The following is a 26,896-nucleotide window of genomic DNA, read 5'->3' on the forward strand; positions in this document are numbered from 1 at the left end:
GAGCTAGTTTGTGGAATTTGGTGCCAGATATATTAATTGCCTAATGTGTCTAGTTTATGCACAAGTTGACTGGCAGGGTTGTTCTTCACTAGTGAAAGCTGGAAAGTTTTCATTATGATTATGGCAAGACCATGCAAGGTGAAACTTTTCTGTGACAACTGATCTTGCATTGAGTCAAATGATCATTTGAGCCATGTCACGACAAAACCAACATTATGCGTTTGCGACCAGCATGGATCCAGACCAGCCTGCGCATCCGCGCAGTCTGATCAGGATCCATGCTGTTCGCTTACCAATTCTATAACAAGTAGAGAAACTGATAGCGAACAGCATGGATCCTGATCAGACTGCGCGGATGCGCAGGCTGGTCTGGATCCATGCTGGTCGCAAAACCATTATGTTGGTTTTGTCGTGACGCGGCTCAATTTTCTCTCTCACCATTGATCTAAAAATCATGTGATGATGTGGGATTTGTCATTTGTCACTGCTGCGAAAAATTTGTAATTACTACTTGGTGGACTGACTGCCGAGATGACCAGAAATGTGTTAAATTGGCATATAAACCAAATATAATCTGTTCAGTAACAAACATAATTTTTAGTCTTCTTCAGAAAAATAAATGTTTGATCATTGTTTTTTTTTTATATTAACCAAATGAAATGATAACATGACCTTTCCTTAATTTCAATTTGAATTATGAGAGGGATTTCAATAACAAAATACATGTATGAAGAACTGTAAAGCAGCAAATAGTACAATAAGATTATAACTTTTCCATACACATTGTAATGTACTGTACATCATAAATATTGGTGACATAGGCTAGTCGTCATCTCCAGTAACAAACAAAGAGATCACCCTTAATCTGCTTGTAAAATAATCAGGTGGCTGCATGGCCAAGTGGTTAATGTGTCAGACTATACTAGTCTCAGGCTATCTAATGGTCAATAGTTGCACAAGTTCAAACCCCGCCAGGGACAAGCCATTGTTTCCTTTACACTCATTGCTCAGTACTAGTTGGTTCCAGGAACGGATTCAAAAATTTGTCTATAAGCTTTTAGCTTCCTGAGTAACACAAACTAAAATAAATTCTGTATAAACCAAAAAAATTAGCATTAGCTTAGAGCCAAACCAGACTGCAGATCCATGCCTTCTGATCAAGGTCTATATTGTTGACTGACCAACTTAAACTTTTCATCTTGATTACCCAAAATTGATAATGAACAGTTCCAACAAGAACACTGCATGCAGTGTTGGTTTGTCTGTTAAAATAACCACTTTTGCCAAGAAGTTCAAAAGGGACATAACTCAAAAACTATAGCTTTCAGAATTACACCCTTTTAATATACCAGCTCGTTTTGTAACCAACACAATTGAGGTTATATGGTGTTGAAACAGGAAATGATTTTGGCCAAATTCGGGCGTTACAAACTTAAAGCAAGGAGCTTAAAGATGCATAGACTCCAGTAGTTTGAACCAATTTAGTCGCCTCTAACAATCACGCAGGAATAAACGATGGTTTAAATTCTGATGTTTCAACCCTTTAAGGAAACCCCTCAGTGGGGAAAATACCCCAGTAGAAAGCTGACAAATTTAAAATTTATTCAAGTGATTTATGGCAGTATTCAGAAATGGAAATCAGAAATTATAGACCGATTTGATGGGGTCAGTTAATAAAAGTCTTAAAGGCAAGAGCTCTTTCAATCTTTTAATGTAATATTAAAATAATATGCCATGCCTTTACATGTAAATAAATAATCTTTTATATAGTTATCACAGTTTGGCACAATAGTATATAATCAGTTAATCACTAATGTATAACATAGATCTAATTGACTCAGACATTGTTTTAAACCATGAGATATCATAATATCTTCATTTAGACAATTATCTAAACCCCGTACAGGCATAAATATTACTATATGACAATTCTATGCTTCAAGCACTAAAATGTGATTTTAATATTATACAAGTAAAACAGAAATTTTGAATCAGTCAGCCAGTCATATTACATAACAGAGTTCATTCTTAGACTAACATACCTGGTCATGAAGAGATATGGACAGCACCAAGGAGTAAACAGCACAGTGCTAGTATAAATAACTATTTATTCTCAGTTCTAGAGAGTGGAATAAGAGATATTCTTTGATAAGTTTCATGTTAAAAAGGATGCGGAATCCATGATGTGACTTTTTAGCTATAGTGAACTTCAAAATGGTTAAATTAGTACCAGATTAAGTAGTGTTTTTCTGAATTTCTTTCTTAGTAATTAAGGTACATGTATTTCCAAAATAACTTTTTACTATCGATTAGATTTAAAAAAAAAAATCAAATGCCTAATCCTCCACATATGACATGTATGATGCATGTCTCTCGCCTCTTTCAGACTTTGTGATTATCCATAATGTTTCCCCAAACCTTCAATTATCTGTTAACAGATAATTAAATAACAACAAGCTGACATGTTGACATTTACATTTTACTGCACAAATGTGTATCCAATTTTGATCCACACATATCTAGTAGTAAAAATCCCAAACCAAAATACATGGCCGCAAAAAGAATTGTAAAAAAAATCTTATTTACCCTCTGTAATATTTTAGTGTACAAAATATATCACAACCCCCTGACCTCATAGCAAATTATGATGTGATCAGTTAAATATGGAAGAGCTTGTTTCGCAATCACACTTAAATATGTTAAAATTGTACTAACTAAACTCAGAAATAACTAAAGAATCACAATATTTCCCTACTTTAATATTTTTACAACCAACTAGCCTTCACCTAACTACTACGAAATTAAATTTTAACACATGTTTATACCTTCAGGAATTAAGTTTTAGTTACTCCCTTAACCGATATATAGTGAAAAAAAATCATGTGGCCTCACTCCCTTAGCCAATATGTAGTAAATTATTAATCATGAGGCCTCACTCCCTTAGCCAATATGTAGTAAATTATTAATCATGAGGCCTCACTCCCTTAGCAAATATGTAGTAAATTATTAATCATGTGGCCTCACTCCCTTAGCCAATATGTAGTAAAGTATTCATCATGTGGCCTCACTTCCTTAGCCAATATGTAGTAAAGTATTAATCATATGGCCTCACTCTCTTAGCCAATATCTAGTAAAGTACTCACTCCCTTAGCCAATATGTAGTAAAGTATTAATCATGTGGCCACACTCCCTTAGCCAATATGTAGAGAAATATTAATCATATGGCCTCACTCCCTTAGCCAATATGTAGTAAAGTATTAATCATGTGACCCCATTTCCTTAGCCAATATGTAGCAAAGTATTAATCATGTAGCCTCACTTCCTTAGCCGATATGTAGTAAAGTATAAATCGTATGGCCTCACTCCCTTAGCCAATATGTATCAATGTTATAATGTGGCCTCACTCCCTTAGCCAATATGTAGTGAAGTATTAATCATGTGGCCTCACTCCCTTCGCCAATATGTAGTGAAGTATTAATCGTATGGCCTCACTTCCTTAGCCAATATGTATCAATGTTATAATGTGGCCTCACTCCCTTAGCCAATATGTAGTAAAGTATTAATCATATGGCCTCACTCCCTTAGCCAATATGTAGTAAAGTATTAATCATGTGGCCTCACTCCCTTAGCCAATATGTAGTAAAGTATTAATCATGTGGCCTCACTCCCTTAGCCATTATGTATTAATGTTATAATGTAGTTGCACTTCCTTAGCCAATATGTAGTGAAGTAATCACTTGCATTGACTCCTTTTGCCAATGTGTAGTAATCCTACATCCTATTTACTGGCTTAATGAGTCCCATACATGCACAATGCTTATAGGTAATTCTTAATCACAGCATTTTTCTTTTACAAAATACTTTTTACTGTTCAACACTGCCTATTTAATGAAGGATAACGTTCCTTTAATTCTTCCTTAAAAAGTCTGAATAATTCCCTATTCTTGTCATTCTCTTCATCTTTCTTGGAGTGAAATTTTCCTGGTTCCTTAAATCCTCTGTGCACTAAAAATGCATTATTTAAAACAGCAAACTGGTACCCAGCTATATGGAGCTCACAAATCTGAAATGTAATCATTCTCTTCATGAATCTGTCAAAATAAAGAGCTTATTTCATTTAAAGTGTATAAAGCTAGATATCTGCTGTCTGTGGATTGTAAAACCATTGTTTATATTGTGATTAAAATAATTACAGAATATCTAAAAAGACAGAACTTTGTCTGTGTACCTTATTGAGAGCAAATTAAGAATGCATGAAATCATTGCCAAACCTACTTTTTTAGTAGGTTTGGCAATGATTTCATGCATTCTTAATTTATCAGCGAAATAGTTTGTTCCTGGAAATTTTTAATCTGTTTACCCATAACACTTATGTATATTTAATAACATAGACATGTCAGATTAGTAATCTAATGATCGCTAGCTGTATGGGTCCAAATCCCGTCGGGGGCAAGCCGTTGTATCTGTAACCAAAAAACTTTACACTCATTGCTTAGTACTGGACCAGGTTGGTTCAAAGAACGGATTCGAGAGTGTTTCAATAAGCTTATAGCTTCCAACACAAAGAAACAAAAATAAATTAGTATAAACTAAACTAATGGCCTTTGAAGTCTGTAAAGATATCCTCCCTGAACAGATGATATTTTGTATACTAATTGATAAAAGAATACCTGACTGATTCTGTTAAATCCATACTGTTTAAATCTCCCATCATACAACGGTAAATTCTGCTTCCTGGCAATATAGAATGGTTCCCACGGATCCTCCCATTCCAATACATATCCGACATCAAAGAAAGGCAAGCTAGGTAACCCCCGCCATCTGTCATAGTCTGTCACTTTCTGACACTTCCAACAAACATTCTGATAAAATGAACGCACATTTTGCAAGTCCCATTCGTTTATAAGAAACTGTTTATCATATACTCTACTGCTAGACTTTGATTCAAATGCTGGTACAACATACACTAACTTTTCCTCCATATTTTTATCTTCTTTTGTTACTGAACTTTGCTTCCGGTTTGAAAACTGGGAGAAATGAGCATTTAAATCTTTGGATGGAATCATATCTATGTCTATTATTAATATATATGGAGTGATTGAATAAGTCACAGCGATGTTACGTAATACATTATGTGGATATGGAATCTCATTCTCGTAGTTATTTTTATTCCCGTAAGTAAAACTTTCAAAGTTATCACAGTGCATTTCCATATTTGTGATTGTTTTTAAATTAACAGGAGGGTTTGATATAGGAAATGCTATGTGAAATCTCACCATAGTTTGTACTTTCTCCAAACAATTGTGCATATATACAACAGAGTACAGCGCGAATACTGCATCATAACTGTGTGTAAAAACTGTCACTGACACTGGCCCATGCCAAGTTTCTGTCACATCTTTCAAATAATGTAAATTATTAGCAGTTGTCTGTGTACATATAGACAAAGTCTCATTACTTTCTTCAGTCACAGTTGATAAAATATCAGGAATTATCATATACGTTCCACTTGAGTCCATCACATGAGGATTTTCCAGTTTTTCAATGTACTTCAGCAAATTATTTTGTTTAATGCTGTGAGCTGCTCTTAAATTCTTCTCTACTTTTTTATCACTTTTCTTTTCCTCATGAAAATTATCCACAGCATTAAACTCAGCCTTTTTCCTGTCATGATATTTCATAAGTTTCGACATATGATAAGCTTGTAAAATAACAACTATTACAAGAAGCAACAAAACAGCTTTTCCATAGTGACTCCAGATCATAGCCTCTAAACCCATTCTTAATGTTCCTCATGTTCTATATTGTTGCCACTACTGATGCTTCCTGCAAATATAAAATTACTAATATCTTATAACACAGTTAACCTATACTTCATAAGCTCATATATCTTAATTATCAAAAACTTCATTTATTTGCTCACATTAAATAATTTATAAATTCATGCATCAAAAACTAAAATTAGAAGTATTTTTTGTAAACATCTCATATATGCTATTGACTCATTTACTCTGCACAATTATGTTTTCTATTTTAACATGTATTAACTTCCTTTTGAAAGGATGTGCTTAGCATTTTTTTTTAGATAAAATACATTCTATTGGTTATTAGTACTTTGCGAAACGGAACAGAACTAGGGGCACTTTACAGGGGAAATTAAGAATTCAAGTTTAAATTTGGAAACTCGATATAATCGTAATAGTAAACAATATAAACTCTGTATAATCATAGTCGTATGATGTATAATGTCCAATGAAACTCAAAATACACAAAACATTAAATTTTAGTCTTGTTCCGTTACGTTACGCAAAGTACCATTACCCACATGGGCACTGGTATTTTGCGAAACAGAACAAAACAAAAATTTAAAGAGTAAGATATATTGGTGAAAAGGAATAAAACACTATCTTTTATTTGTAGTTAAAAGCATAACACTGAATACATCTGTTTACGATCACATTAATTATTTTGTCCATGTATATGAACCAGAGAGCAACCTTATATTATTTACTGGTCCAGATATATATAAAGTCTTGTAAACAGTACTAAACATAAGCTGTCAAATGATGCATCTCAGGCAGCATGTTAATAGTGAAATTAAATTCGCCTTGTTTCGTTCCGTTATGCAAATTACCAATACCCACACAGGTATTGGTACTTTGTGAAATGGAACAAAACGAGAAAAAATAATTCATTTACCTGAAAATGTTTTTTCAGGAATTCATATCTAATAATCGTTTATGCTTGCATTAACAATAATGATCCCAAGGATTTGCAAGTCAATATTGTTCAAGTAATTTGCGACAGCTCATCAAGTCCATAACTTATTACTGGTACCATGCAACACTTTACAAAAAGTAAAGGCACAGTTTCTTATTCAATGTGGCTAGTCCTACTTGTCACTTTTGCAAAAATGCAAGTATCATACAAAGCAGTCAGTTGTGACCAGAGTCCCCTAAAGTGCGGGGAGAATAAAAGCAGAGTTTTTACTGTTTACTGTCCATGGACTGGGTAATTGAATTAAGTAATTAACAAATAGTTATCTAATGTCAAATAATTGGAAATACTTAGTAATTGAGTCAAATTTCAAATACTTTAATTGTAACTGAATGATAAACGATCAAAAAACAGGGTAATTATTGATTAAATTTTGATTACTTTTCAAGTACCATTTTACATGTTGAGAAAGAATTTTTTATATTCTACACTATTGTGAAGAATAAACACATTTCTGACAAGTAAAAGTTAATGTTATAAAGTTTAATGCATTCATGAATAGAAGGTATACTTTGTCCACTGATTTAAGGCCCTGTCACACTAGACTGTCATGGTGTTGTTAAAGTAAGCAAAGCGCTGCGAGATTGTAAGAAAAATGTGATTTTTTTTATGACATAGAGACTTCAAGGCGTCTTCACAGCGATCATAATGTTGCTACGGAGCTTCTATGGTGTTGTAATGCTTTCATAGCACATTCTTATTGGAGATTGTCTGCGTTTGGATTGCGCTTCTACTGCGTTCTTTGTGCTTCCACTGTGCTTACATTGCACTGAAATCGTAAAGCTCAGTAAAAGCGCCATACACACGCAGTAAAAGTGCAGTAGAGACACTGCACAATCTTCGTACAAGCAACCCTTGTGCGCTTTCACAGCGCTCCTGTAGCTTTGTAGGAGATACTACAGAGTTGCAACAGGGTCCTTACTGCAATCCTTCTGCGCTCTTATCAAAATGCAAGTGACGGCGTTTGTTTTGAGGATGCTCAAAATGCGCGCCGTAGGTCGGCATTCTATGCGATGCCACTGCGATGCTTGCGTTCTTACTGCGCTCACCTTAGTGTTCTAAATTTTCTTTGAACGCAGCCCAAGTGTGACAGGGGTTTTAGTTAAATATTGGAATTACATGTAGTTCACCCATTTATTGCTAAAGAGTTAATAAATACTCAAAACAAATCAGTTGATTTCAAAATCTGTAAAATCTAACTGTTATAGTCTGACTTTATTGACCTGTCAATTTATTATATGAATTCATTAGAGCATTCATTTAAATATTCGATTCCACTTTGGTTCTGCTTTTGAATTTATATATGGAATAGATTTTAATGTTTTGAAAAGTCACACAGCCTTAATATAAAGATTGTCATTTCATCTACAGTAGACTGTCAATAAAGTGATAAATACTGTCTGTCCCCGCACTACTGATTCAGAGATGAATTAATTTGTTTTCAACTTTTGGCACTAAAAAACATGCAGTACAACACCGCATATTATGCCATGTGACCGTCTAGCCTGGTTAATTTGGCGTGAACGGTTTGTCCCATTTTACTAACTTTTTTTTATACTGTCAAACCCTTTGGAAAAAGAAAATTATCTTGATGTCTCTTTGACAAGTCTAATTGGACTAGTGACCGACTGACCGTCAGACCAAACAGGATGCAAGGCCTGTTCCTGCAATAGTTGAGATTGTCCTCAAAATAAAATGTTGCTTTGTGATAAAATTAAATTATCGAGAGCCAAAATGTTTAACAAATATCAAATATTTCTGAACAGACAAAAAGTAAGTAAACTGATAACTGGCAAAAGGAAATGTAAACAATCATTACCTGTCATGTCAAGAGACAGAAGGATCTGAAGAATCAGCTGCAGAATATTGCTAAAAGAACATTTAGACGGGGCGATTCTTACATCAACACCGTTTGTCAGAAGGGGGATAACTCTAATTCGAGAAATAGAACGAACACAATAAATATTTGAGAGGTAAATGTTTTTGAATAATGTAAATTTTGTAATATTTTTACTTTTCTAATATATCTCCATATCAAGCATAGTTAATGCGTCATTGTCACATATAAATTAAATCTTTTCAAGCTCATAAACTTAAGTGTAATATATTTTCGCGACATATGAATGCAACAGCTTCACCGTTGTAAAGTATATCTCTGATATATCTCAATACTGACACAATTGAAGCTGTTTAAGAAAATAATATGAAATAAGGCAAAGCCTATGAACAGGGAAGTTGGATAAAAAAATGGTTCATTTTTCCGTTTTAAATTTATCACTTGATATTTGAACATGTAGCCTTTCCGTTTCACTTGGAATACTCAACGATTTAATATGAAATAAGGCAAAGCCTATGAACGGGGAAGTTGGTTAAAAAAAAAAGTTAATTTGATTTTCTTTTAAATATACACATGTAGTCTATAGCCGGGCAAGCCAAAGCCCGGGCCCGTTTCGCGGACCTTGCCTTTGACTTCCCCATATTATTAATTTGAAAAGTTGCGATTATTAGTTAACAAAATACCCTGACTTAAACTGACACTGTAAATTTCATTGATAGGTATACAATTCTATATGTTCTTTACTTGTTTTTAATTTGATTTTCTTTTAAATATTATAACATATGTTATAATGTCTATAACCGGGCAAGCCAAAGCAGGTTTTTTTTCCAGGATTTTGGGAACATGACCCATACCCATGGAAATTGGAATTTCAGCGATGTTTTGTTAAAATTTGGGAAAAATTGCATGACTTAAATTTTGCAGTGATTAAATGAATGCAAAGAATAACTGTCTAGGAAGGCATCTTCAAACTATTAAACACCATAACAGTGAAGAAGTCCTTATTTTCTAAGATTTTAGAATTTGTTATTAAATATTTTTATTTTGTAACTTTCAATTGGGAATTTTTTCCTGTGGATTGGGAAAATAATATACTATTTTCGATTGGGAATATGACCGAATATCGGCTATAAAATAAGGCAAAAAAAATCCCTGCAAAGTCCGGGCCCGTTTTGCAGTCACGGCCATTGACTTCCCCTTATGAAACTGACACTTCAGAATGGCCCCATGCCACACTTTTGATGTTTCAGGGGTGAGTATTTCTTTGAAATGCAAAGCTTCAGTAAAAATTAATATGAAAAAGGCAAAGCCTCAAAGCGAGCTCGATTTACTTTTTTCGTGAAATAGTATAAAATAATCGTTCATTTTCATTTTACATTTTCTGTTCTAAAATTGTCATTTGGTATTTTATACACTGCTTCCGTTTATTATGGTTCACTGTCCTATGATGGTTCCCATAAGTGCGTAGGGCTCCAGTCTAATCTTGTAATTCAAAAAGTTGCGATGTGTCAGTTCAGTACCTCGGACAAAGTTTTCAAAACCATCACTATCTAGCAGGTACTCACGTTACCGTAAAGCTCGCTTTGCGAGCAGGCCCTAAATGAACAATGGTCAATGCACTGACTGAAATAGGCACAGTGTGAAGATTCATGGCAAAAGAATGTCACATTTTCATGGAAATGACCTAATCTGGGATTTTATTTTTTCTCATATTTTTGATTATACATAGGGGATTTATTATTTTACGTAGGCCTAACAAAAAAAATGTTTGTTTCCAGTGACATGGTTTTAAAAAATAGGGTAGGTAGGTAGGCATTTTTTTTTTTTGAAATATTTTTTATCAAGTGTATGCGACGGAAATATGAATTTGCAGCACAAAGTTTATTATGCAGCGTCAAACAAAAAATGTGGCCTGTTTTCCCTCAAAAAGTTTAGGGTCGGTGGCCAAAAAATAGGGAGATAGGGACATCAGAAACAAACAATTTTTTTTTAACATGACATAACATAATCTTTATTTGGCATAAAATAGCATGAGCATACATATAGCCAATATACTTTCAATTACATATGTTAATTTTTTTTAAGGCCTTATTGTTGCAAATTTTTTTATAGCATTATTTGTACATATTTATCTGTCTTAAATTATGTATGCATTTCAGTGTTTCAGAATGGCGCTGCCATTGTTCACGTCTGATCTGGCAATGATAAAAGACATTGCATCAGAGTTGTCAGCTTGTGGCTGCTGTGCTAGATGTACTCTAAGATATCTTGGTTTAAAAGACATGTACTTCTACAAGGGAGATTCAAAGGTTGTTTCACTTCTTTTTTTGCTTGGGTTGTTTTTACTTATGTAAGCTTTTTTATATTGCTATTTTACCACTCAGTTTACTTAATTAACCAGGTTTTCAACGAAAACCGGGTTATTGTAATGCCGAAGTCGGCGGGCAGGCGGGCGTCAACTTTTGGTTTCCGCTCAATAACTTTAGTTTGCTTTGGCCTATTGACACCAAACTTGGTGTGTAGGTAGCTTATATCAAGAGGCAGCTTGGGATTGCTACCCAGGTGTCTGTGATCAAGGTCAAGGTCACTGTTACTAAAAATAGAAATTCAGTTTCCGCTCAAAAACTTGAGTTTGCTTTGGCCTATTCACACCAAACTTGGTGTATGGATAGCTTTTATCAAAGAGGCAGCTTGGGATTGCTACCCAGGTGTCTGTGATCAAGGTCAAGGTCACTGTTACTAAAAAAATAGAAATTCAGTTTTCCGCTCAATAACTTGAGTTTGCTTTGGCCTATTGACACCAAACTTGGTGTATGGATAGGTAATATCAAGAGGCAGCTTGGGATTGCTACCCAGGTGTCAGTGATCTAGGTAAAGGTCACTGTTACTAAAAATAGAAATTCAGTTTCTGCTCAATAACTTGAGTTTGCTTTGGACTATTGACACCAAACTTGGTATATGGATAGCTTATATCAAGAGGCAGCTTGGGATTGCTACCCAGGTGTCTGTGATCTAGGTCAAGGTCACTGTTACTAAAAATAGAAATTCAGTTTCTGCTCAATAACTTGAGTTTGCTTTTGGCCTATTGACACCAAACTTGGTGTATGGATAGCTTATATCAAGAAGCAGCTTTTGGGATTGCTACCCAGGTGTCTGTGATCTAGGTCAAGGTCACTGTTACTAAAAATAGAAATTCAGTTTCTGCTCAATAACTTGAGTTTGCTTTGGCGTATTGACTCCAAAAACTTGGTGTATGGATAGCTTATATCAAGAGGCAGCTTTGGATTGCTACCCAGGTGTCTGTGATCAAGGTCAAGGTCACTGTTACAAAAAATAGAAATTCAGTTTCCGCCTCAATAACTTGAGTTTGCTTGGGCCTATTAACACCAAACTTGGTGTATGGATAGCTTATATAAAGAAGCAGCTTGGGATTGCTACCCAGGTGTCTGTGATCTAGGTCAAGGTCACTGTTACTAAAAATAGAAATTTCAGTTTTCCGCTCAATAACTTGAGTTTGCTTTGGCGTATTGACTCCAAACTTGGTGTATGGATAGCTTATATCAAGAGGCAGCTTGGGATTGCTACCCAGGTGTCTGTGATCTAGGTCAAGGTCACTGTTACTAAAAATAGAAATTCAGTTTCTGCTCAAAAACTTGAGTTTGCTTTGGCCTATTGACGCCAAAACTTGATGAATGCGTAGCTTATATCAAAGAGGCAGTTTGGGATTGCTACCCAGGTGTCTGTGTCAAGGTTAATGCATTTATTTTTCATGTTATAACTTGAGTTGGCTTTGACCTTTTTTCACCGAACTTGCTGAGTGGCAGCTTTGGATTACCACTTAGATATCTGGGAGCAAGGTCAAGGTAATTTGCTTACAATAGAATATTCAGTATCTACTCAATAACTTCAGTGCACTTTGACCTATTGATTGCTGTCACATCAAAACTTGGTCATTGAAAACCTGGTTTTTGTCGCATTGCGGCGCTTCTTGTCTAAAATTTACTTTCCAACAGTCCAGAAAACTTAGTCAAAACAAATCATGGTTAAATTTATTTAGGATTGCAAATCAAATGATAAATTAAGGGAAACATATGAGAGAAATAGATTGTACTTTTGACTTTAAGAAAATAATATTTCATTTAGCTTAGCTTTGCTAGGTAGGACCGTTTACATTGTCACATAGGTAATCTGTGCCTGGCAGTGAAAGCATCAAAGTCATACTTTAAAAATCCCAGATATTTTGAACTTTTTATTTTGATGCAGTTTAGTTGAATGCCTTTAATTTATTTTAGGAAATGGAAAGCTATGTCAAAAACTATACAGAAAAGAAAGAAGAGGAAGAAAATATGTCAATAGAGTATGAAGAGTCTGCAATAGTTGAAAGTAATCATGAAGCAAAGACTGCTGTAGGAGCTAATGCAGCTGATGATAAATTGACTGATAATAACATAGTCTTGGAGAGTAAGCAGATCATTGGCAATGGTGCAGGGTCTGGACATAAAGAGATAGTCGCTGAATCTGATCAAACGAACAAATCTGATTGTGAAAACACACACACTGAGAGTGTGACATATGTGGAAACATGTTCAGATAAGAATCAAGATGAAAATAAAGCGAGTTTGAAGGAGTTTATTGTATGGGGTGAAAGAGACCCTCAAATACCACAATGTTTTGTCTGTCTTGGAATTCTTCAGAATTTTTGTTCAGAGAAATATCTTAGAAAAGTGAGTAAATATTAAGATAACCTAACACTTAGTGATAAAGTGTTTATTCATAAGTTTTAAGGTTCCTGTAAAAAGGTGGGCATTTCTTTAATATCAAGGATATTACATTGTACTTATTTTGAAAGTGTAATTGCATGGAATCCCTTACAAGTATAGTTTTAAGTGCAAATCATTGATTATGTGATCTAGTTTTTTGAATTACAGGATTTATAATTGAGAAAATGTAGATTATATACTATACATGTACACATTTTACTTGACTAGAACACAGGTCAGTGGGAAAAAAAGTTTTACAACTTATGCATTCACTAGCTTAACAAACAACACACTTGATTCTTTGACAATTTGGCTTGAGACAATCTGTGTAAATGGTTTACATATGCAGGTTTTTAATAACTTAATGAATGTTAAGAAATTAACAGCAACTTGGAAAAAGTCAGGGTTGTACTTCAAGGCATTTTACTTATTATTATTAGCATGTCTGTTTTGAAGAAAAATTACAGTTATTATGACTGCTGCAGTGTCACTGTTGTTGTTGTCCTGCAAAAACTTTAATGTAGCTCATTACACAAACAATTTTAGATATATCAATATGAAACTTGAAATCCTTGACAAAGCACAGTAGCTGGATAAGGGGCATTTTTCTGAAAGCTATATTTTTGGAGTTATGCCCCTTTTTAACATAGAATTTTTAACAGGTGCGTGTTAACAACACAGTATATTCTTGTTAGAATTGAGGATTTACCCCCATCAACCAGTTTGCAGTAAGTCTTTCCTAGAATCTTCGCAAGTCTTCCTGAATATGTTTCTACTAAATTTGCCAAAATGATAGGTGGATATGGTAATCTTACTCATTCCTGTAGAAGTCAGTTAGGCATGTTATTTTGTTCAATGAAGTGTGTTTGCTGTTGATACTAGTCTTGCGGACGAAATAATTAAAATATTGCAAAAGCAGTTATAGAATAATTTATTGCTTGTTTTCAGTTAAAGGAGTATGTAGATGAGGAAGGGTTCCACTATTCAGCTTACATGTGCTCTTTGATGATACCAGTCTGTGTTATATTGAGAGAGGTTAGTTCTTGAATGGTTTACTTTAGATTCATTACACCAAGGGACATTGATTTGAGCCTTGTCATGACAAAACCAACATAGTGGGTTTGCGACCAGCATTGATCCAGACCAGCCTGCGCATTCGCGCAGTCTGATCAGGATCCATGCTGTTCGCTTACAAACCCTATCACAAGTAGAATAACTGATAGTGAACAGCATGGATCCTGGTCAGACTGCGTGGATGCGTAGGCTGTTCTGGATCCATGCTGGTCGCAAGCCCAATATGTTGGTTTTGTCATGGCACGGCTCATTTATATTTGTTAAGATTTTTAAAAGCTCTTATTTCAAAAATAATTCCAACGATTTTGTTAGTCAACAATTTTTAACATTTAATAGCTGTTCTTGTTTGCTTTTACAAGAAAATGAACTTGTTCTTTTTGCAGAGTAATACACTATTAGTGGTGAATCAGTTTCATAGTATACATTGAAAAGATTGGTCATCATTTGCTCTGTTTCAAGTCACGAAAGTATACGAGTCAATTATTAAGCCTTCAATTTGACGGTTACCTTGCCTGTGACATTTGTGACAATTACAAAGTACAATGTATTTTTAGGATTTTTTTTTAAGTTACAATGCATATATCATGATTTGTTCTTCTTCAGTATGCCCTGATGTTACATTTAAAAGAAAGGTTCAGGTATGTTATATTTTTTACTAAGCATGCAGTCTGTTAATAACAATGTTTTTATTCTGTCAACAAAATTATGTAGCGAGTCTCTATAATCTCTGCTGAAAAGAATCTGATGGCAAATATTTTAAATAGGGAACATTTCATAGTTATTTTAAATATTTGATTTGTTATCATAATGCATATGGTAAACATTTAATCTGTTAAGATGACTTGTGATGAATATTTAATCAGTTAATATTGTGTACGGTGAAATGTAACTGCTAATGGATACAAACATCTTTTATTTTAAAGGGACTCAAGTAACGTTTTTTTTTACATTATAACATATTGGAACTATTTTATTGTAATTTATGTACCATTTGATGAAGGTCTGGACCAATAACTTTAGTGCAAAATTTCGGATGATTTCATTATTCTGCTTTGCCAAAGTAATTATTTTAATTGTGCATATTGTGATCATACATTGAAAAGTTATTTTTGCATGCTTTTACTTACAAATAATTGGTTTTTAAAGGCACATTATGCCTCATAAACAAATTAATTTTTACTTCTTTAGAAAGGTAAACATGATTTTTATAATGCATATGTATTTAGAATGTTACATGCTTGTTACCTGAAAAAGTACTAAGTGATGAATATGAAGTAATTGTCATAAAAGTAGCGAAATGAAAAAAAATTAGTATAATAACTTCCATACAAAATACAAAATCACTATAACTGTACTTATTGCCAAAAAGCAACAGATGAAAAGATGATTTAGGTAATTGGCAAATGAGTAACATTACTTAAAATACACAAAAATTGAAAAAGTTTTTGATAAATAAAAGCATTTATTATATACTTATAAATGAAATATTGAGAAATATTGATGAAATAAAATGCGTATTTTCATTTTCCGTATTTTCACTGTAAAAATTTATTTTTCACTGCAGTGAAACATATTTTCCGTATTTTCACTGGTGTCTTGCCGGACTTCTTTCTTTTAAATTCTGCCAGTACACAAAATTTAAGGGAAAGTCTTTCAAATTTTATCGCAAAAAAGAGAAAAATGTATATAATAAACAGAAAATTCAAGTTTTCTCTATAAATACATGATTTATTTTCATCTTGTGGCATGAAAATTACCATATTTCACTCGTGGCTACCGCCACTCATGAAATATTTATTTTCATACCACTCGATGAAAATAAATCATGTATTTATAGAAAAAACTTGAATATCCTCTATTTCTGAGAAATAATGGGCCTTAAATTCTTAGCATATTTTTATATATTTTACTGTTTGATGTGTGCCGTTTTAGGATTTTGAACCTTACTAAACCGCTTTGAATTTTACTATTACTTTTTATCTGTATTCAGTTCAGTGTATGAAAATAAAAAATATACAGATGTGGCACAGATAAAAGACATATGGAAGTGGAGATGTGGTCCTCTGTTGACAGATTTACTTGGAGCAGCATTTGATTTTAAGAGCAAATTTGAAGTCACTATGACATTCCAATATGAGAACTCAAACAGGGAGTGTAGCTTTTTGTAAGTCCTGTATCAAATTGTATTTGAAATCAATTAATGTTTATTGATACAATAAAGGTTTTTATTTTCTTGAGAGCCATTTTGCAGTCACATTGATTTTGCCAAGTAGTAAAGGTCATCAACTTCAAATCATTGGTCCATCAAGGCTGTGGGTTAAAATCCCATCAAATTTTGGATTATTTCATGAGAGGAAGCTATTCAGCTATCGTACAGAAGGTTGGTGGTTTACTAAAGTGCAGGCTCATGCCGAAAGTAATGCATGAACCTGAGGTCTTCCTACACCAGCAAAACTGGAATGTCACCATAAAACATGGGTACAAATTTTCAGACATTTGCCTGAAGTCCAGGTTTTTATTCTCCTGAAAGCTGTCTTTTTATGTCGCCTTGAAAAGGTGACATATAGGAGTTACTTTTGTCGGCGGCGGTGTCGGCGTCCCCTAAAGCTTGTCCTGAGCATAACTCAGTTACTATAAGTCTGATTGACTTCAAACTTGGTATGCATGCTTCTTTCAATAACCGGAAGTGCAGTGCACAAGGACCGGTACTCTGCACATCTTAATTCTTGAGTTATTGCCCTTTGTTAATTTTCATTCTTTAATTTTGTCCGGGCCATTTCTCTTCAACTATAAAAGCCATGGACTTGAAACTTCATAGGATGATAGATCTCATTAAAAAAAAGTGCAGAGCACAAGAACAGGTACTCTGCATTTCTTATTTTTGAGTTATTGCCCTTTGTTAATTTTTATACTTTATTTTTGTCCCGGTCATTTCTCCTCAAGTATGTAAGCTATGGACATGAAACTTCATAGGATGATAGATCTCATTAAGAAAAAGTGCAGTGTACATTACTTAGAACCGGTACCCTGCACTTCTTATTTGTGAGTTATTACTCTTTATTTATTTTAGTTCTTTATTTTTGTCCAGGCTATTTCTCATAAATTATTAAAGATATGGACTTGAAACTTCATAGAGTGATAGATCTTATTGATAAGAAGTGCAGTGCACAGAAACTGCTGCTCTGCACTTATTATTTTTTGAGTAATTGCCCTTTGTTAGTTTTCATCTTTCATTTTTGTTCCGGCCATTTCTCCTAAACTATATTGTTCACAAGGCGACACATCCGACTCGCGGAGTTCTAGTTCTATATGACAGAAATAAAAATAATGGTTAATGTATTGTTCATTTTGAACATGCACACATGCCTTTGTAATATTGCTGTGACATAAAACAAAACAAACAAACAGACAAACAATTTTTAATTGATTGTCCTATTTTTTCTTAGATTTTATGTTTTGTTTTGAACAAATTCACAATTAAAACTTATTCATGCTGTATATTCATGTTTTAGATTAGATGCAGAAACAGATGACACATTCAGGAAAAGGAAGCAGGATAGACGTTATAACCGACGGAAGACAACATTTGCAGTGTATACTCGGTCAAATGTCGCCAAAGCTGCAGAAGATATGTCCACAGAGGAATTTAAAAGGTTTATGATGTTTTACTTTTTTTGATATTGATTGATATTGATAACTGCACTGCATCTCAATGAAAGTATTAAGGTGAGAGCATAGACTTATTTCAGACTGGGATATTAAAATTGTTACTTTTGAGGAGCCTTTCTAGTAATATTGAGGGTTGTTTCTTCAACTCATATGCACCTTTTGTCTGAAATTATATAAACTTATGTACATTATAAAGTTTTATCCCATCAGTTGAAAAATCAACCAATAAAAGTTGCGATAATAAGGCCTTCTTCAGAGCTTTTTAATTTAAAAATTTGTTTTACAATTAGTTCACATGTAAACAAAAGATTTCTTGACATAAGGAAATGTTTGATGACAAATATTTTTGTTATCTGATATGGTTAAACAATATGTCCCCCACAAATCTACTAAGACCATTCTTGTACTTTTATTAGCCTTCTTTTGTGAAGAACTAAATTTTCTAAATAATGAAAATCAAACATTTTCACATAATAAAAATCAAACATTTTCGTAGCAGATTTTTACATAAAAACAATTTTGTTATGAATTATATTGGACAGAGTTGTTTGACTGTAAATTTTTATCATTCCATTTTTAAGGAGTTACCAATGCCCTCCATCAAAACCACGATCATATACTAAATGTGATGTCAAGTGCCAAAATGAGAATATATTTATTGCTGGTAAGTATTTCCCTCCTCTCAAAATAGTTGTAATCTTGAACTCTGAAGCTAATCCCCTGGTACAAACTTTTGCCGCTACAGCTTCATTGTGCACTACCGTTCAGAAAAAAAGTCAGCCTACTGCGCATATTTTCGAAGCTGTAACTGTAAAAATTTGTTTGTAGCCCTGGATTAGCTTGGAAAACCCAAAATATTCTTAATTCCAGAGTAAGTCTATAAGGAATTTCAACAAGTTAGGGTTAAAAATACAAGAAATTTGAATGGCCTAAGATTTAGTGACACTAGTTACATGTGCAAATGCTTTTCAAATTATTTATGATTATAACATGATTTATATATGATGAATAATATTTTGTTAGATATAATTTGACTTGTCAGTTTCATTAGTTTATAATAAATACAATATATATATATATAATTTCCAAATCATGACTTTTTTATGAGCGGGAAATCATACACAGAAAAGTTACAAGAAAAATTGTCATACTGGACCTTGCAATCCAGAGACCCGTTGTTGGGGTCCCGACTGTGGCATGCTGATTTTTAATGTGATTTTTACGTGTGTATATTTATATATACATGTATATGTATGTATGATTTTTTTCCAGGTAGATACAACAAATACAGTAGGTCACTGAGTCAGACACCATGGTTAATTGATGGTGTAAGTAAAACAGAATCTTCCGTAGAGGAACTACTTGAAGGAGAGATAAAGAAGATTTTCAAACCGTCGGGTAAATATTTGTCTAAATGTAGTATTCTTGTTCGATAACTGTTCATGCGATGATAGCTATTTAATTCTGTCTGGAAAATATATGGCATTTTGTTTTTGTCTACAATCTAATGTTAAACTTTAATGGAAACTGCCACCATGATGAATCGCCACCAAGTTCGGTTGTGCAGATTGTTTAACTTTACCCCCTCCCACCTTAAAAAAATTTCAATAAAAGGTTCACTTTTAATCAGGATTTTTATCTATACAGCATGTTTATGATCTTTTTCAGAGATAAAGTTTTCATCATCTGGACGAGAAGATGTGGATGTTCTTATGTTGGGAAATGGTAGGCCTGTATAGACTTTGAATTTAAAGTAGCTAAAATGTTGTCTTTACCGATATTTAATGTTTTCGTAGCAAAGTAATCACAGTTTGGGAAATAGGGAGTGCCAGTGACGCACAAGTTATTTCAGATGTAATAAGTGTTAGGCTATAGTTCAAACTGAGTATCTGAACTAACAATAAGCTGGGTAGATATTATTAGACTATAGATTTTTTTTGTAGATTTTTTTTTGATCGTGCAATTTTGTAACTGCATGACTGTCTTGATGAGAAGATAATAGGTCAACTTAACCCCTAAACTGCTGAATTTATATAATGGCTTTACCCTGCTTTAAATTTAGAACAGTCCATTCAAAATTGCTGGGATATCAATATAAAAATACAAAACTTGAGCTACCAACCATATAGAGTGCATAGACATACAGACCGGCCTGGCTCTAAACTGATGACTAAGGTTAATCACTCTTGGTCCCAGCAGGTTAAGTGTTAATTGGTTTTATTTATCCATGTTTTATTTAATTTGAAATCAGATAAAGTTTACATTGCTTTTTCAGGACGACCATTTGTATTAGAGTTGGTTAACCCAAGAAGAAGAGAACTAACACAAGATGAGATGACAAAAATACAGAAGGTACTGAATACATGAGAATACTTCTAACACAGTCAGAGTGGAGAGATCACCTCTAAGAAAAAATTATTGTTCAGTACAGCAATTTCCATTTAAATAAGCCCTTATAACCTTTACCATTTGGAAATTGTCTGGATTGGAAATGTTTTAATTGATAAGATACAATACTTTTGACATAATTAATCATGCGTTCATGTGAGAATTATTATAAATTCTTTTGATATTTTCAGGCAATAAATGCAAATACAAAAGACATAAGGTGTAGAGATTTACAGATTGTCACTAAGTAAGTAAATCCACGATGAATTAGAAAAGCTACCTTTCAGTTTCTCTCTAACAAGTGATAATTAGCTATTTGATATCTTCTCTGTTGATATTGTAAATAAAATTGTTGATAATATTACTTATGTTACAGGGTGTGCATAGCCCAATGGTTAAGGTGGTTGACTTCAAACCACTTGCCACTTGCCCCTCAATGCTGTTGGTACGAATCATGCTTGGGACTTTGAATTATGTCATGTGAAAAGCTATCCAGCTAGCTTATGAAATGCCAGTGGTTCTACTTGAGTGCCTATTCTTGCCTGAAATAATGCATGAAGGGGTACCTGTAGTCTTCCTTCACCAATAGAGCTGGGAAGTAAAACCAAACCAAACAAAACAAAACTAAAAAGGAGCCATACAATTGAACTACTACAAATGGCTGCATATTGTATAAAAATTTTATATTAAGATGTCTTTATCTTTAAAATATTCAGCAATTTTATTCTTTAAAGTAGCCTGGAACCCCGTTGTATCGATCTATTTACCTATAAATCACAACTGCAGTTAAAAAAATCAAATATCCCTGAATCTTTATTTTGTATCATTTATTTTGATCCCTTTGTCATAATATTTACATGGCAAACATCACTGATTTATACTTTTTAGCTTTGGAATATACGGATATTTACAGACATGTCAAACAGGTTGAAGAATTAGGTCTCGCCATTATATCGATGCATTGTGAGAATCGCTCAGTTAGTCAAAGTTTGGGAACCCTGACCCATCTTTATGCTAGATTTTTCAGTCAATTAGAATCAAAGATGTCTGTTTTAAAATGTCAGCATAAATTTAGGAACTTTCAACAGACAGAAATGTGCTTTTAATAAGAACACACTATTTATAAGTCTATTTATTATCTACAAAGTCTGACGGTACGGGAAACATGTTTTTGGTCAGTTTTTCGGCTCGAAACAAATGCGAAAGAATTTCGTGACACTGTTGTAAATGTTAGCAATCAGTAGCTAGTGCATTTTGAAAAAATCGAAAGATTTGTAAATAGATCGATACAATGAATAGCACGATACAATGGGGTTCCACTATAATATTTTATTCAATGTTGATATATTCATGTAGAGAAGAGACGGACATTTTAAAGCAAGGAGAGATCGACAAAGTGAAGAGATATAGCGCCCTTTGCTGGTCAAAGCTTCCTGTAACAGATGAACAACTTGCCACATTATCAAATATTAAAGTAAAGACTTCTTTTTTTATTTTTTTTAGTGAAAATTAAATACAAATTTTCTTGAAATAAAAAAATGTTTTCCATATGTTAGCCTTTTCATGCATGGTAATAGATTTAGTAAATGTATGCTAAAATCTTTGGGTATTTTAAAGAAACCTATAGTTATTACCATGACACATGTGCTGTTTCAAATACAATATTACCATTTGATGGTTGTTTAGAAAGACATTGTTTGCAAATCTCACCCATAATTTTCAACTTAACAAAGGGAAATAATGAAAAGATGGATTTATACCGATATCTATTTTCTTACATTAAGGATGTAGAGATTTTTAAATATTGGTTATTTACCCTCAATGAAAATAGAAAAATTGTATGTTTATTGTGTAACATAAACTTTATTTACAATATTTTTACATGTACAGTGTTACATGTACAAGTATTTAGGAAATTTTGTATAATTGTTCTGTTGAATTCTAATGTGAATTGTGTTCTATTTCTATTCTAAACTTTCTGATAATTTCAGAACTTAACAATTCTACAGAAAACTCCTATCAGAGTGCTCCATAGGTAAGTACAGTTTACAATGTTGAAATTTGGAAATTAATCCTATTTTGAAATAGTATGAAGAAATGTTAATGTATATAGTTTATGGGTTTGAACCCTAGTTTGGTCACAACAATGTTGTTGTTTTTATGCCCCCGCCATGTAATGGCCGGGCAGATAGTGTTACCCTGTTCCGTCATTCCGTCCTTCCGTCCTTCCATCCTTCCGTCCTTCTGTCATTCTGTCATTCCGTCATAATCAGTTTCCTTTCATTATCTTAAGAACGGTTGCACACATTCAACTCAAATTTGACATATGGATATGTCATGAGAAAATACAGGTCAAGTTCGAATTTGGTCATGGTTCGATGATTTTTGGCAGAGTTATGCCCCTTTTACTTTGAAAATAATATGAAATTTCAGTTCCCGTTCATTATCTCCCCAACGGTACAACACATTGAACTCAAACTTGACATATGGATATGTCATGAGAAAATACAGGTCAAGTTCGAATTTGGTCATGGTTCGATGATTTTTGGCAGAGTTATGCCCCTTTTACTTTGAAAATAATATGAAATTTCAGTTTCCGTTTATTATCTCCCCAACGGTACAACACATTCAACTCAAACTTGACATATGGATATGTCATGAGAAAATACAGGTCAAGTTCGAATTTGGTCATGGTTCGATGATTTTTGGCAGAGTTATGCCCCTTTTACTTTGAAAACAATATGAAATTTTCAGTTTCCGTTCATTATCTCCCCAAAGGTACAACACATTCAACTCAAACTTGACATATGGATGCGTCAAAGGAATGCGCAGGTCAAGTTCAAATTTGGTCATGGTTTGGAGTTATGCCCCTTTCACTTTGAAAGTAATATGAAATTTTCAGTTTCCATTTATTTATAATCTCCCCAATGGTACAACACATTTAACTCAAATTTGACTTATGGATATGTTTTTGGAATGCCCAGGCCAAGTTCAAATTTGGTCATGGTTCAATGATTTTTGGCAGAGTAATGCCCCTTTCACTTTGAAAATAATATGAAATTTACAGTTTCTGTTCATTATCTACCCAACAGTGTTACATATTCAACTTAAATTTGACATATGGATATGTCAAAGGAATGGGCAGGTCAAGTTGGAATTTGGTCATGGTTTGATGAATTTTTGGCAGAGTTATGTCCCTTTCACTTTGAAAATAATATAGATACATCTTAGGAATAAGCAGTATAAGTTTGAATTTGGTCGTGGTTCAATGAATTTAGACAAACTTATCTTTCCTGAATGTTGGAAAAATTTTGAACTTTCAGTTTCAGCATTCTTTTAGCCATAATTTTGGCTACAAATATGCAATATGCTATTTTTAAAAGGTTAAGACTGAATAATTTCAGTGCCTTGAACATTGTATGAAAATGGTTTGTGTTAACATTGAAAAGTTTTAAGGGCTTTGAACTTAAATGCACCATCTGAAATTTTGGCTGCATGCGGGGGCATGCGTGGCATGATGACACATTTCTAGTTTCCATATGAATCTGGTACAGTTGAGAGTAGTTGAAAATTTTTGAAAGTAAAGGAATGGAAAAATATTATTTGTTAAACTTATCATTTTTATGAACATTTTAAGAGCTAAAATTGTTAGGTAAAAGACATTTTACTTGAGGTACATTGTATGATGATGATTATGAAATAGTTTCAGATAATATACACATGTGCCTTACAAGAAATAAGAAATAGTTTTCAGACATACATGTACCTAACAGAAATAGCTTTCAGATACATGTGTATATACATGTACCTTACATAAAGAATGTTGTTAAACTGTTACAATGGACAAGTTTTTAGATTCTGTATTATTTTTCCAACCAAGCATTGACTTATACTAGACAGTCCCTTTGGTTTACCTGTTACAGCTTTGTCCTCCCCTAGTTTAGAGCCTGGTCAGTGTGCACGTCTGTATGGTCGGGCTAGATTCTACTATTGTCTGATTAATCTTATTAATCCAGTGAGTAATCCCATAAACAATCATTACACACTTTCAAATTCAAAGTACATTATATACCCTTAGCAGACCAGTGAATAATGACAAATTTGGTGATGATTATTCATTTATAAAAAAAAATCAATGTGAACAATACTTTTGGTATATTTTTTTGTCACACATGAATAACAATATTTCAGACGACCTTTGGCAACACGAGATAGAATAATTCATGAGATGTCAGCAAACAGAAAAGATCAGAATCATTTCATGCTGGAAATGTCAACACAAGCTGGGACGTATCCTTGTTTATGTAAATCATGGTCCATTTTAGTCTGCCTGCTCGTTTCATGTAAATCATGATCTCTAGTCTGTCCACTCTTTTAATGTAAATCATCGTCTGCTCTAGACTATCCACTCTTTTGATGTGTATCATGGTCTCTTCTAATCTGTCCAATTATTTAATGTAAATCTTGGTCTCTTCTAGTCTGTTCAGACATTTAAAGTAAATCATGGTCTATTCTAGTCTGTCCATACATTTTATGTAAATCATGGTCTTTTTTAGTGTTTCTACTCATTTATGGTCTCCTCTAGACTGTCTACTCATTTAATACAAATCATGGTCTCCTCTAGAATGTCTACTCATTAAATATAAATCATGGTCTCCTCTAGACTGTCCACTTATTTAATGAAAATCATGGTCTCTTCTAGTCTGTCCACTTATTTAATGTAAATCATGGTCTCTTCTAGTTTGTCCACTTGTTTAATGTAAATCATGGTCTCTTCTAGTCTGTCCACTTGTTAATGTAAATCATGGTCTCTTCTAGTCTGTCCACTTGTTTAATGTAAATCATGGTCTCTTCTAGTCTGTCTACTCATTTAATATAAATCATGGTCTCCTTTAGACTGGTTACTCATTAAATATAAATCATGTCTCCTTTAGACTGTCTTCTCATTTATTGTAAATCATGGTTTCCTTTAGACTGCCTACTCATTTAATATAAATCATGGTCTCCTCTAGACTGTCCACTCTTAATGTAAATCATAATCTCTTCTAGTCAACCCATTCATTTAATGAAAATCATGATATTTTTTAGTCAGTCCACTCATTTAATGTAAATCATGGTCTCCTCTAGACTGTCCACTCTTTAAATATAAATCATGGTCTCCTCTAGACTGTCCACTCTTAATGTAAATCATAATCTCTTCTAGTCAACCCATTCATTTAATGAAAATCATGATATTTTTTAGTCAGTCCACTCATTTAATGTAAATCATGGTCTCTTCTAGTCAGCCCACTCAATTAATGTAAATCATGGTCTCCTCTTGACTGTCCACTTTAAATATAAATTATGATCTCTTCTAGTCAGCCCATTCATTTAATGTAAATCATGATCTCTTTTAGTCAGTCCACTCATTTAATGTAAATCATGGTCTCCTCTAAACTGTCTACTTATTCAATGTAAATCATGATCTCTTTTAGGCTTTCACTCATAAACAGCGCCAGCAAAATCTTATTTTGACTTCTTTTTTACTGTAAACATTTATTACTTGTCCATTTAATATTTTAAAGTTAATTCAGAACAACTGATTATACTGCCCCTTTATTAATTGTAAATCATGGTCTTTTTAGCTCACAAAGTGACAGGGTGAGCTTTTGTGATCGCTTTTCATCCGGCGTTCGTCTGTCGTCCGTAAACTTTTTCTTTAAATGACATCTCTTCATAAACCACTAAGCCAATTTCATCCAAACTTCACAGGAATGTTCATTTGGTGGTCACCTTTAAAGATTGTTCAAAGAATTTAATTCCATGCAGAACTCTGGTTGCCATAGCAACCAAAAGAAAAAACTTTAAATATCTTCTTTTAAAAAACCATAAGAGCTAGAGCTTAGATATTTGGCATGAAACATCTTCTAGTGAGTGTCTACCAAGTTTGTTCAAATAAAAGCCCTGGGGTCAAAATTGGCCCCGCCCCGGGGGTCATTGATTTTCCCTATATGCATATAGTAAAAACTTAAAAAATCTTCTTTTAAAGAACCCAAAGAGCTAGAGCTAAGATATTTAGCATGAAACATGTTCTAATGGGTGTCTACCAAGTTTGTTCAAATAAAAGCCCTGGGGTCAAAATTGGTCCCGCTCCGGGGGGTCATTGATTTTCCCTATATGCATATAGTAAAAACTTAAAAAATTTTCTTTTAAAGAACTCAAAGAGCTATGGCTAAGATATTTAGCATCAAACATGTTCTAATAGGTGTCTACCAAGTTTGTTCAAATAAAAGCCCTGGGGTCAAAATTGGCACCGCCCCAGGGGGTCATTGATTTTCCCTATATGCATATAGTAAAAACTTAAAAAATCTTTTTTGAAAAAACCCAAATAGCTAGAGTTAAGATATTACGC

The 26,896-nt window shown here is 33.5% G+C and overlaps 2 protein-coding genes across 2 annotated transcripts in view; one reads left to right on the plus strand and one right to left on the minus strand.

Moving 5' to 3' along the window:
* Nucleotides 1-1,875: 1,875 nt before the first annotated feature.
* LOC132727405 (beta-1,4-glucuronyltransferase 1-like) lies at nucleotides 1,876-8,670 on the minus strand. Its single transcript, XM_060712874.1, has 3 exons — nucleotides 8,597-8,670; nucleotides 4,671-5,826; nucleotides 1,876-4,063 (listed from the first exon to the last, which is right to left on the minus strand). Exons 2-3 carry the CDS (start codon nucleotides 5,778-5,780, stop codon nucleotides 3,872-3,874), a joined length of 1,302 nt encoding a protein of 433 aa, XP_060568857.1. The 5' UTR covers nucleotides 5,781-5,826; nucleotides 8,597-8,670; the 3' UTR covers nucleotides 1,876-3,871.
* The window catches only part of LOC132727404 (tRNA pseudouridine synthase Pus10-like), a 33,922-nt gene continuing 15,666 nt past the window's right edge, over nucleotides 8,641-26,896 (plus strand). The window contains exons 1-15 of the mRNA XM_060712873.1: nucleotides 8,641-8,750; nucleotides 10,774-10,923; nucleotides 12,907-13,338; nucleotides 14,323-14,409; nucleotides 15,052-15,086; nucleotides 16,439-16,612; nucleotides 17,961-18,101; nucleotides 18,699-18,781; nucleotides 19,390-19,515; nucleotides 19,786-19,842; nucleotides 20,393-20,469; nucleotides 20,697-20,752; nucleotides 21,862-21,979; nucleotides 22,497-22,540; nucleotides 24,697-24,795. Coding sequence (XP_060568856.1) covers nucleotides 10,783-10,923; nucleotides 12,907-13,338; nucleotides 14,323-14,409; nucleotides 15,052-15,086; nucleotides 16,439-16,612; nucleotides 17,961-18,101; nucleotides 18,699-18,781; nucleotides 19,390-19,515; nucleotides 19,786-19,842; nucleotides 20,393-20,469; nucleotides 20,697-20,752; nucleotides 21,862-21,979; nucleotides 22,497-22,540; nucleotides 24,697-24,795 — 1,670 coding nt within the window. The 5' untranslated portion in view covers nucleotides 8,641-8,750; nucleotides 10,774-10,782. The remainder of the gene's footprint in view (nucleotides 8,751-10,773; nucleotides 10,924-12,906; nucleotides 13,339-14,322; nucleotides 14,410-15,051; nucleotides 15,087-16,438; nucleotides 16,613-17,960; nucleotides 18,102-18,698; nucleotides 18,782-19,389; nucleotides 19,516-19,785; nucleotides 19,843-20,392; nucleotides 20,470-20,696; nucleotides 20,753-21,861; nucleotides 21,980-22,496; nucleotides 22,541-24,696; nucleotides 24,796-26,896) is intronic.

Source organism: Ruditapes philippinarum, unplaced genomic scaffold (assembly GCF_026571515.1).
Source record: "Ruditapes philippinarum isolate M1 unplaced genomic scaffold, ASM2657151v2 ctg86_1_1_1_1, whole genome shotgun sequence".
Lineage (NCBI taxonomy): Eukaryota > Metazoa > Mollusca > Bivalvia > Venerida > Veneridae > Ruditapes > Ruditapes philippinarum.

Excerpts from the sequence above, each read along its gene's own strand:
- LOC132727405 (XM_060712874.1), bottom strand. The coding sequence starts at position 5,780 with ATGGGTTTAGAGGCTATGATCTGGAGTCACTATGGAAAAGCTGTTTTG. Across the intron at positions 4,064-4,670 it reads GATTTAACAGAATCAGTCAG|ATTTGTGAGCTCCATATAGC; the intron begins GTATTCTTTTAT and ends ATTACATTTCAG.